At 43.6% G+C, this 12,268-nt stretch overlaps 1 protein-coding gene across 5 annotated transcripts in view; it reads right to left on the bottom strand.

Moving 5' to 3' along the window:
• Window positions 1-12,268, bottom strand: part of mef2aa (myocyte enhancer factor 2aa) — a 71,250-nt gene that overhangs the window by 47,966 nt on the left and 11,016 nt on the right. For all 5 annotated transcript variants that reach the window (XM_083667169.1, XM_083667170.1, XM_083667172.1 and 2 more), the window contains exon 3: window positions 677-912. In XM_083667169.1, coding sequence (XP_083523295.1) covers window positions 677-730 — 54 coding nt within the window. In that variant the 5' untranslated portion in view covers window positions 731-912. The remainder of the gene's footprint in view (window positions 1-676; window positions 913-12,268) is intronic.

The raw sequence follows: 12,268 nt of genomic DNA, 5'->3' as shown, positions 1-12,268 counted from the left end.
GAGGATGGAGAGATGTCACTGACACACAGACAGGTCGTCTCACTAGCCCAAATACAAGGAATGGCCCCTCTCGCGAATTGCGCGGTGTCCCGCTTATCAATCAGTCTAATGGATTAGGTTTTGTTTGTGTTATTTCTGCATCTGTTCTAATCTACTGCGATAACAACAAAACAAAATACATTGACTGCTACGGAAATGAGGCTTAAGACACACACTCAGTTGAAATGACATCATTACCTTTTTTTCTTGTTTTCATTTATTTCCCGAAAACAATTCACATGTAGAAAATCAATCTCAATATGGGATATAAACATGATCCTAGTTAAGCCTGCTCATCCAATCTTTTATCAACACACATCCAAGGCATATCCTTGTTGTGAAAAGCCCTACACGGGATGGTAATTCACTCTGGGACATCGGTGCTCTCCCAAATATAAATGGTTGCTACGCTTCCATAAAAACACACACAGAACTGTGTTTTCAGTGGGCGCCTGAGTCCCTGTCAAGACTGTTTGAGAGTGCAACCGATGTGTTTAGCTCCATAGCGGACAAGACTGTAGGCCTCATTTAGTTGAGTGGGTGGTGGGAGTACCCTTCCTCCCATCTGCTTGTGTGTAGAGAGAGGTTTCCTAAAGTCGGGCCAAGCCGCGGGGAGGAGGAGGGGGATGACACTGACCTGCCTGTTCCTCTCATCCATGATCCGGGTGATCTGTATCTTCTTCCGTCCCATGTCTGCGTCCTGTCCGGTCTCTCTGACACCTCAACAATATCAGAAAAAACAGCCGACCTTGTCCTCCTTCTCTCTTCTAGCACATTGTACAACGCTCTGGCTCTTCTCTCACTCTTCTTGCTCTCTCTCTCTCTTTCTCTCTTTCTCTCTCTCGCTCGTCCTTCTCGTGACCACACCGCAATCTGCAGGGAAAGAAAGAGAGGGAGGAGAAAAAGGAAAGAGAGAGAGAGAAGACAGAGACAGAGAGGAAAGAGAGAGAGAGAGAGAGAGAGAGAGAGAGAGAGTTAACGTCATAACACACAGTGATTTCTTCTCAGGCACATCAAAGCAAGGCAAGGCCTCTGTGTTCCATTCCCGACATATCCAGAGAGGAGATGAGAGCCAAGCACATGATGACTCTTATCTCCCCACCTGCACCTCCACAGCATCTGGAGACACGGGGAGAGGGCCTCTCACACTTAAGAGGGGAAAACAGTGTGAAAAATGCTCAACACAACTCAGCTATTTATCTGTGCCTGACTTTTGAACGGAGGCCTGATTTAGAACCATGGATAAAGAGGGACTTTTTTTTACAAGGGAATTTTTCCCTTTTATGTGAAGAATTACATCAGTGGATCTGTTGCTCTTATCACGTTGCTTTTATATCTGTGTAATAACACTGAAATGATTGCACTATAATCAAGTCGGGAGTTATTTTTTTGCGCTTTTTTGTTTTTTGTTCCTGCAAAAGTGGAATAGGGACTGTTTCTATTTCCACACAAAGCACACAAATGGCTAAACACCCGTATGTAATATCAGTACAAAACAATTGCTCTCAAACAATTACAACCGAATTGCTATATCACAAAATATTCACGTCCCTCTCTCGTACACCTGCAGTCAGCAGACGGTTGTCACCAGGGAGACAGAGCATGCTTCATTCTTCCTCATTTGACCCAGGCTGCCGGTAGCTTGGCTCTTAAGATGATTAAGAGTGCATCTGAGTCTCAGGTCTACATGAGTTGAAATCCTCTGGAGGTGGATGAGGCAGTTCCCACGTGAGAACAGTGTGTAGCCTGGCCACTGTTTGAGACCACAGCAGGCCCCCGGAGAGCCGGCCCGGCTCTGCCATGAAGCTTTGCCCTGACCCTGCTCCTCTGCTCCGGGAGAGATAGTCCTCTCCCTGGGGTGGCATCCATCACTGGCACTCAGACGTAGATGTACCAGCAAAATAAAAAAACGCCTATACATTTCCCCTAAGAGCACAACCTCTGTGCGAGGATAACATCTCAGTCTACGGCCAAGGTCCGAAGACACAGTCAGCATTATAGACTACAATACTACATGGTTACATTAAAAAAAAAAAATCATCAAAAAAACAATAAGCTACGAGAGCCAAAGAGCAGATTTTTTTGAGATTTGACAAGGAACTTGAAAATGACCAGTTATGCTGGCAAACAGTAATTTGAGGTCTAGAAACACTGGCATTACAGTGTCTGGCTGTCTGAATCTAACCTCCGCTATAGGCAAACTTGACTGAGATCACCTCGCCAAACAACCCACGCATGGCCAACCAGAGAAGGAAACTAACCACGCAAAACCCCATGAAGAATTTCCCTAAACCACATCAAAACAGGCCAGTGAGAACGACAGTGTTCTCTTGCATTCACCATTTCCATACAGTACTGACAGTTATTCTACTGTGTGTGTGTGTGTGTGTGTGTGTGTGTGTGTGTGTGTGTGTGTGTGTGTGTGTGTGTGTGTGCGTGCGTGCGTGCGTCTGTCTGTCTGTCTGTCTCTTTTTATCTTTGTCTGTCTGTTTCTAACTCTGTCTGTTTCTATGTCTGTCTGTTTGTCTGTCTCTTTCTATGTCTGTCTGTTTCTTTCTATGTCTGTCTGTCTGTTTCTATGTCTGTCTGTCTGTTTCTATGTCTGTCTGCCGTCCATTGCTTGACACTGGCTGGTGCAACTGTTTACTGAAGCCAGCAAATAAACACCCATTCCACCATTTTGCTAAATGGTGAGAGGAGCTGTCAAAGCAGTCCAGGACACTGCAGATCTAGAGGCGTAATGCACTGTCATGGCATTTCTGTTCCATAAATCTGAAATGACAAGCTGAGGTCCCTCAGACATCAGGTGTGCTGCACTGTGCTCGCTAGAGTCATTGACTGACGTCAACACAAACACACGCTATTTCCTGTCACAGTGTCTATCTGTTAGTTCTGTTTCTTTATTTCCGCTTTATTTCCGATAGCTTGTGCCTTTTTTGCGTTTCTCAAACGGTGGTGTTGTGGAGAACTGTCATTGCTAATCACTGATGGCCCACACGCATCACGCGTATGCCTTAGGTCTTTGTAACGTAGCTAATATTGATGCGAAGAGTAAGCTACTCACGAAACAAACAAAACAACATTCCATGTTGGAGGAAATGAGTGGCTGACCTTTAATGATGTGCTTACTTATAAACGTCACGTATTGCAGCTCAGAGTGAATTATGGAATCGAAGCGACACCTTTTCACCTACTGTGACTGCCTACACATAACTGTGTGTTTAGTCCAAACATCTGGACTAAAAAGACACGTCCAACTCCTCCAGGGATGTTCTCTTGATGTGTGTGCTGATCTTGAGTGGAGGGTAGAGTAATAGAGAGAGGAGTTCTCTCCTAATCTCAGTGGGTGACAGAGCGGTGGCAGCGGGATGCAGAGTTACACTAAACCCTGCTGGATTACCGGAGCACGTGGACGCTGGGAGCCCCAGCCAGGAGGGCCAACGCTGCAGCGTGTCAGGACTCTTGCTCAGGCAGGTAAGCCCTGAACACACCTCTATCCAGGTCGACCACAAGGCTTGCTAATATCTAGACTAGAGCATGCTAGGGTTAGGGTTAGGGTTACTGCCTCCCACTCTCACTTGTTTTGAAGTCAACGTACTGTATGACTGGGATAATCCAATGCAAATCTCATGGTCGTGAACTCTCCAGGTCCATATGGTATCTATAAGACAAGGTCAATTGGTCATTCGGGTCAACGATCCCTTTAAATGTTATTTAATTAATTAATGTTGCTGAATGAAAGTTGATAGGATTACTCAATTGATTAAACCTTGTTTGTAAGTGCAGAAGCACATCGCGCACGTGACCGTGTACTCTTTAGAAGACCTTGATACTGTACACCTGGACCACTTTGATTTAAACCAGTCCAGCACTTCTGAAAGGTGCTTACCAAACGTTTGTACCACAGGGATCAATGCACGGGGAATATGTCTCTATAGGAGAGACCACATCAGCTTGACGTGAAAATCAATACTACATGTCCCACAGAATGTGCACACGACACCAAGCTACACTCACAAGCCCCCTAGGAACCTCTAGGAGTGTGTAGTGAAGCTGTGGAGAACCAGTGTGTGGAACGGTAGTGTGTGTATAGTTCACTGGTACAGTGATTTATAGAAAGGAGAAGGATTTGGACCACTTTGGCTCAGTGCTTTACTGACCCTCCCCTGTGTGTGTGTGTGTGTGTGTGTGTGTGTGTGCGTGAGAGACAAGCCCTGTGAGAGGAGGCCAGAAGTACAGTAGCCACTCTCTCTCTGCCTCTCTGTCAGTCTGTCTGCTCCCGTGAGACAGGCCTCTGGGGGACCGGGGGGACCAGGGGGGGTGGGGGGGAGTTGGTGACGAGGTCGGCCCTTTCACACTCAATAAAACATGCTCAACTCCCACTGTAATTACTGAACACAGCACATCCTCCCCTCTGCCAGTAAGCCTGAATAAGCCCTGCACGTAGTCACAAAGCTGTAGCATTACTGTACTTAACCTTACATTACATATCAAACTGTTGTCCTACACAAAAGATGACAGAATGTACTCTACTCTAGCTTTATCTTACACGGTTTATTTCATACATGGAGGATGAGACCAGATTTGATGTAACTGGCCCTGTAAAATTCAAACATTAGGTCTATGATTCCACTGCTTTATATCCAATCCATACGAGCAGGCTGAAGGTAGAATTATCCACCTTTAATAAGCCAAGAAAAACAGCTTGAGGAGCTTAAAATCCATGACAGTACTTAAATCGTCCTCGCTTCAAAGATGATTTACTCTAAAAATGCATGTACTATGACTATAAGTACAAAGGTCCCCCGTTCCAATTCCGCTATGTCTTTGACTGTGATGGACGGCAGCCAAAGTCCGGAGCATAGCCATGACAGTTCAGCTTCCTGTGCGTAGCCACCGAGGCCTCAGCATCCTACCGCGGGCCGTGGGCAACTAAAGACTCAACTTCCTGCCTCTCCACTTCCTGTTTTTCAGGACCCTTCTAAATGCCCACTACATGGGCGCCAATGGAAGGAGCGAGAAAAAAGAAATACGAAAAAAAAAAAAAAAAAAGAAGAGAGGGAGTGTGTCTAGGGGACACCCCTCCTCTCTGATGTTTCCCCTTGTTACCTTCCTGACTGTAACTTTGAGACTAAACAACAACAGACAACTCTCTCTGTGTGTTCATGATGTTTACAGTGAGGGTGATTATGCAGGTTGGGCAGACACGTCGTACTGCCAAGCACTCAGCCACTTTCTATTTAATTACAAGTCAGGACTTCTCCTTGTTTTGGCCGGAGCCGATAATGACTTAAAACATTTCCTGGGTTCCAGGATGATGAATCACTAAACACACGAAATGAGCACTTTAGTACTAATTAAACCGATGAATGCTGAACAAGAAAACAACCGTGTAAATAAAGGCGAACTGATCTGAAATAATTCACCAAAAAGAATCAGAAATAATTCCCTTTTTCGATACTGAGTGAATCGACAAACTGAAAGCGCGAGTGAGTCCACGGCTCGGTTCTAGTTCGGGGAGCGTTAAGTGGAATTGGCACGTGGAGAAAAAAGTCCAGTAAAACCTCACTGTTTCATTTCAATGAGAACCTGACATAAATGCATTAAGAAATGAACACTCAACTCTTTGTTCTTTCTTTTCATGGGGCTGCGCTGTACCTGTAAATGGGGCTGTTGGCCTGGGGGGTGGGGGAAGAAGGCAAGCCAGTGTCTCCCACTCCAACACTTCCCTTTGTGAGAGCACGCTTATCTCATGCTCCAGCAGTGAAACGGAGGATTCTGGACCCGGCAGCATCACTAGAGTTAATGTCTCCTGATGCTAATCTGACACATGGCTGATCCTTCAACAACCACTTTCTCCATTCCTTCCCTCTCTCTTTCTCTCTTTCTCTCGCTCTCTCTCTCTCTCTTTCTCACTCTGTAAATTCCCTCACCTCTGTTTCCAAGGCAACTAATGAGATATAATTAATAAGATCTACCGAAGGAGTGTCTGAACAAAAAAAAAAAAAAAAAAAAGTGAGAAAGAGGCTTTGAGAAAGCGAGTGTGCACGTATTGGACTCTCTACAGTATGTTAACTTTCTTTGTGAAATATAGCCTGGGGTGACATTATCTGCATAGACAATGACTTCGAAAAACATTTATGAGAGGCTAAGACGATTACTATACGAGCACCATGACATTGTGATAGAGAAATCATACACATGTAGTTTTCACAAAAGATAAACCTTCAGGGAACACTGAAATACGTAGATCCTTCCATTGGTATCTGTAAGTCTTAAATTAATTCCATGCTTTCATGTTTGGATTAAACAGATACATGTGAATGACAAGTGAAAGCTTTACTCTGAGGAGGTTTGAAAATGGTGAGGAGCTTTGATAGCCGCACAATTAGTTATGAAACCAAAAAATCGAAGTGAGAAAGCTCTCACTAAGAATGCTATCAAGACCTGCATTTTCAGGATTGGTATTAGATATTCTTTAGATTACCTGGAGATACCTAGAAACAATAGAAACGTCTGCTAATGATTTGTCATGATCTGACTCAAAGGTTGGACAGTACACTAAGGGTTAAACAGTGACTCACAAAAACAATTACCACAGCATATCTGACATACCAAGGTTCCATAGTGAAGTATAATGGTTTATTAAGCCTCCCAATTGGCTGCTGGGACATTGCTATTTCCCTCAGTACAAGCTGTATCTTGTAGTGTCTTTCTTCAGTTTTAGTTTGTCATCTTGCTCAACCATCTCAATAAGACCATAAATAGATGACTGAATACACTGGCCAACTGTACTCACGTCATTCAAGAAATGCATGTAGCCTTTGACTAAAAGGGGACCACAATGACGCAGAACGAGCAAGTTGGAATGGTTGTGTCGAAGGAAGGAGTTGGGCAGTAAGTGGTTAATCTGCCTTGATGATAGCTCCCTCACGACAACTCTCTACTGACCCAGCTGTAATCCCACGTTAGGTCAGTGCAAGTTCAAACAATCATCAGTCCTGCTAGCACCTAACCTATACTGGGACGAATGGTTCTGTAGAGAGGGGACATGGAGACAGAAAGCTACTTATCACCTCCAAAATGACATCATAAGAAAAACCCCATAGGATGAATCTGCTCTCGCTTCTGTGCTCGCTTTAGGCCACATCATATATCATCCACCAATAAACCCACTGACATGGACAAATGCAAAAACTGATCTCTTTATGAGACAGGTAGATACCTTGATAATATCATACCTTGATAATAACAGTATATTCATCTATTCCCTGTATTGAGTGTGTTTCAAGGTATGGTATATCAAAGGGGTGGGTAATATATTTCTATAACAACACAAAACAATGGACATGAGATACTGACAGTGAAACCGAGTATAACCAGACAGACACCCTCACTCTCACTCACACACAGAAATGTCAGGGGATGGGAGGACTACAGTAGGCAAGGTGACTTTGACTAAATGCCTTGGGGTCCACGAGAAAAAGCCACTGACGTGACTTTAATATTGCGTCCTTTTCCTGACTTATCACCGCACTGAGTCCTAAAAACGGAATAGACATTTCCCTTTGGCGTGAGAGGAAACGGAGGCCAGTGAGACAACTTCAACCAGCAGGAGACAAGATCACTGCCAACGTTTTACACCACGGCCTTCTTTACCCTGCAGACACAGTCAGTCACACTCAACTGTATATGTGACTTCTACAGACATGGCACCCAAGTTCATTCAATGGAGCCTGGTAAATGTCGCAGTCAAAACAGATGTTGTTGTAGTAGCACTTGTCTGAGAGTGTGTTGGGTGTATGTGTGTGTGTGTGTCTGTGTGTCAGTGTGTGTGTGTGTGTGTGTGTTAACTTTAGGGAAATATGGTATGGAAATAGAAATAAAACCTTGAGATGGAGGAAGAGTCTCCTAACCACCACCCCCACCCCCCATCCCCCACCTCTCTGGTTGTGTGCGGTAGCAGTGTTGTAACATAATTACTGCTGGGACACTTCTATTCCCAATGATCCATTTGCGTCAGTCAGGTTTTCGAGCCCAGCCGATGAATGGATTCTCAGTTTCTCAAGGATAAAGAGATGACCCTCTCCTAACAGTTATATCTATTTCATGTGGAGAGGCCACGCTCCTCCTCCTCCTCCTCCTCTTCCTCCTCCTCCTCCTCCTCCTCCTCCTCCAGGTGCATCTCTTGATGCTAATTGCAGTAAAACTTTTATGAATCAAGAAACAGATGATAACTCTTGATGCAAGCTTAGAGTAATTAATTATGCTCAATTAAAAATGCATGCTGTTGGTAATCGAGAAATCCAAGATACAGTATACATTGCCGTCCCTCAAGAAAATTGGCAAAGCCCTTTTGAAACGTGCTCAAGTACACATTCATGTGTCATTCAGATTGTCCACTTCTGGTAGACAACCAAAATACTTGATTTGTGAACATTGATATATCAGAATATAGACCAAATGAATGTAGACTTTTGAGACAGTAAGAAATGTAATCAACCAAATGATGTCCTCTGACAACAGTATATTCTTCTGCACGACTGGAACTGGAAGACTGGTGTCTAACCATTCACATCAAATTAACAGTACCGATCTAACAAACTCACATCTCTGTCTCTGAGCAAAACCCTACCTCATCACCAACATTCTTTATGACAAGTATGTCAATTTCACAAGCACATTTCTTGACAGGAGTTAGCATCAGAATGTGACACTTTCTGGATGAGCACTTCAAGTGTCACAAGGCACCTAAATTCACATTCTAAAATCATTCCTATAAAGTTACAGACATGACAGGTCACAGACTTGACATCCTTCAAAAAGTCTTCTTTCTCAAAAACATGCATATTTTCTTCAACTGTCCTTTTTTCTTTAAAAGAATGACAACTTTGCAGGGATATTGCAAGAAGGAAAATGATCTAACACTTAGTCTCATCCATAAACACACCCCATACACAGCAATACCCAAATATATTGCATCCTCGAAATTTGAATGACAGCACTCTGTGGACTGGTAGTCAGATGTGGTGGTATGTGTCCATTTGCATGGTTGTCCATCATCAGAAGGACTTTTCACCAGGGAGAGATAATCACGCCAACGCAGAGGGGAACGACAGCCCCCCCCCTTTTCCCCCTAGGCACCCTGCAAGCTGTGTTAAGTAGCATGGCAGCCTTTTGATGTTACACAGACCGCAACTCAGAAATGGTAAACAGCACAGATGAATCAAGATCTTCCTCCTGGGGGAATCCGCTGTGTAAGGATATTAAGGACGTCATGCATTCATGTGTCTCAGTAGCACTACATTTAGCCTCTTTCATCGCCTGCTCTGAATTCACCCAATATCAAAATTAGACATTCAGATTCATTTTGGATATGAACATTGTTGTTTGATCAACAGTCGGCATATTTAACAACATAAATAGAAAGAAGTGCACAGAGATAGTAGTGTGTGTTCCACACATCCTGCATTCTTTCTGTCGGCTGTTGGTGTGTTCCTTCCTGACCAACAGAGCACTGGTGTTTCTTTTAATGGAAAGAAATGTTTAAAAATGGCTCAGAATAAATATTTGATTTTCTCTTCCCATTTTTCTCTTCCTCTCCATCCCTCTGTCCCACAGTGTTCCATTACATAAAAGGTTTATGCAATCCAAGCAGCATGGTTGGTTATGACTCATAATAACTGTGAAAGGTTGAGCATTGATTTGATTTTTTTTTATGATGTTAAAACCCGTCTAGTGATTTTACAAAGACCAGTAGATAAGATAAAGCTGTAGCTTTCTTCTGGCCAAAAAAAGGAAATCGTAAATAGTATAAAAACAGTATTACTCTACAATAATATAGCCCTGAATTTCCAAAGTTAATTTTATGTTATCTTTGTGTGTGCTTGCTTTTAAGTCGGATGCAATATCTTTTTTCTGAAACACCAAGCCGAAGCTGAGTAACAATATTCACTTTGAAATATAGATGTGCTATTACATAAAGGTCTGCTTGGTGCAGGATTGGTGTTTATGCAATGGAAGTTGGAAAGTGGGCATATCCTTGGAAACAGTTCTCAGAAAGGACAAAAAGCACAAAAGATGAGTTACTAAAGTAATTTCTGTAGTACAGTACCAATACTTAGGGTTAGGGTTAGGGTTAGCCCTAACCCTAACCCTAACCCTCGTTTCTCAGAACGTTGACTCTGAACCGAACACAAGACAATTCTCTAGCTAATCTAAGCTACCTAAGATCAATAATACATGCATTACAATCTAAGCATTTATTCCTAAACTATTAAATAAACTGATTAAATATTAATATAAAAATATGATGATTACCCAGGCTTTTGCAAAAGATCTGTCAATTTAAAATGTAATAGTTTCCATACACATTCAAGGACATGTGTATGAAGGAGACTAAAGCACATCTACTGTACTGTATCTCACCCACAATTTGCATGTTTTATTTTCTGATTTGGAATTCACATGCACAGCTCAGCCTCCCGACACTTTGTAAAGGTCCTCTACCACAGTATGCTCTGCAAATCCTACTCTTTTTTTTTTTGGTTAGACAAACTGTAGTCACACAAAAAAATGTGCCTTAAATCAAATAAGCATAACCAAATGTGCATATATGCATAGTATGCCCACTAATTCACTCAAACATATATGAACACACACACACACACACACACACACACACACACACACACACACACACACACACACACACACACACACACACGGACGCAAACCCACAGGCCTTGCTGCCCGCCTCTCCAGGAATCTTTTCAGCCCAACTGTTCCCTGATAGCCTGTGGCCCTGACTGAGGCCCAGTTGCTGGTGACGGATGCCTCTCCCCCCATGCATGGTCTGAACAGTGTTGGCAGCTGGACCAGTGACAGGGAGGCCAAGGGGAGGGGACTTGGGGATGGGGAGCAGCACAGAGTGTGACACTGGCCAAGTACAGCCAGAGAACAGCTGATACCAGCGGGCTCAGTCTACGGTTTCACCTGGATCAGCAGCAGCGCGCGGCACGGCACAGGGTCTGCTCAGAGGCAGAGAGTGGACTGGAAGAGAGGGAAGGAGAGGGAGGGCCACAGACAGCTGGCAGACTCAACACACTCTCACACGGAGGCTTAAGAGAGCTGGGCTCTGGAGACTGAGGGTGGAACTACGGCTGCCAGGAGTGTTTTAATAAAGACCTGAAAACCTATCTTTTTTGGGGGGGGCGGAGAAATGCTAAAGGATGCCTTGAGATGGATTGCCTGAATAACAAAGCAGACGACGTTCAAATCACCCCATTAAAACCCTCTATAATAGTTTTTATCATTTCATTAAAACCAAGTGATAACCTGTGCATATTGCTCCCAGTAGTGAGGTGTAATTTATTTCTTTTACTACAGGAGTGGTGTAATGTTTTCCCTGACTGGACGCTGCCAGGGCTGTGAAGGCAGAGGGATGATGTCATGGCTTGTAAAAGTGACACTGTGACTCCCTGCCCCGGCTTCCACCTCTCCTCATATGGCAGGGCTCATAACACTGATTCTATCTACACTGTGTGCACAGCACATCGGCGCATAAATATAATGGGGTAAATTGATGTGGATACATGGGGATGGGGTACTGTAATAGTTTAGGAATAAATGCTTAGATTGTAATGCATGTATTATTGATCTTAGGTAGCTTAGATTAGCTAGAGAACTGTCTTGTGTTCGGTTCAGAGTCAACGTTCAGACCATTTGACATTGTCAAACCAAAGGGAAGTCAAGACATGTGAATATGAGCGTACACTGATTACAAGATGTTTATGCAAGGGGTATAGAATAGAAGAGTCAATATTTGTCAATATTTGCTATTCTTGTCAATATTTGCTATTTGTTTTTTATGTCCATGCACCGACCTCACCAAGTCAATTTCCTGTAAGTGCAAATATACTTGGCCAAATAAAATAATTCTGATTCAGATTCTGAAGAGCTGAATAGAACAACTAGTGAGGGTATGACAGCAGATACACACACTCCTACACACATCTGCATCTGCATTTCCTACACCACCCCTTCCCCCGTGTAATTATCTAATATATAATGCACATGTTCCCCGGCTCAGCTTCAGAACATAAACCATAAGACAATGCACTGTTCATCCTGCTCCAGTGTTGCCCTCACAGTAGAGAGGGATGGAGCTGTGAACCCTGGTCTGAGCCCTGAGGTGGACTCAAAGCAGGGTGTTAGGTCACTTCCCTTC

Source organism: Argentina silus, assembly GCF_951799395.1.
Source record: "Argentina silus genome assembly, chromosome: 3".
NCBI lineage: Eukaryota > Metazoa > Chordata > Actinopteri > Argentiniformes > Argentinidae > Argentina > Argentina silus.
Note: the sequence above shows the minus strand (reverse complement) of the source record. Positions and strands in the feature narration are given on the sequence as shown.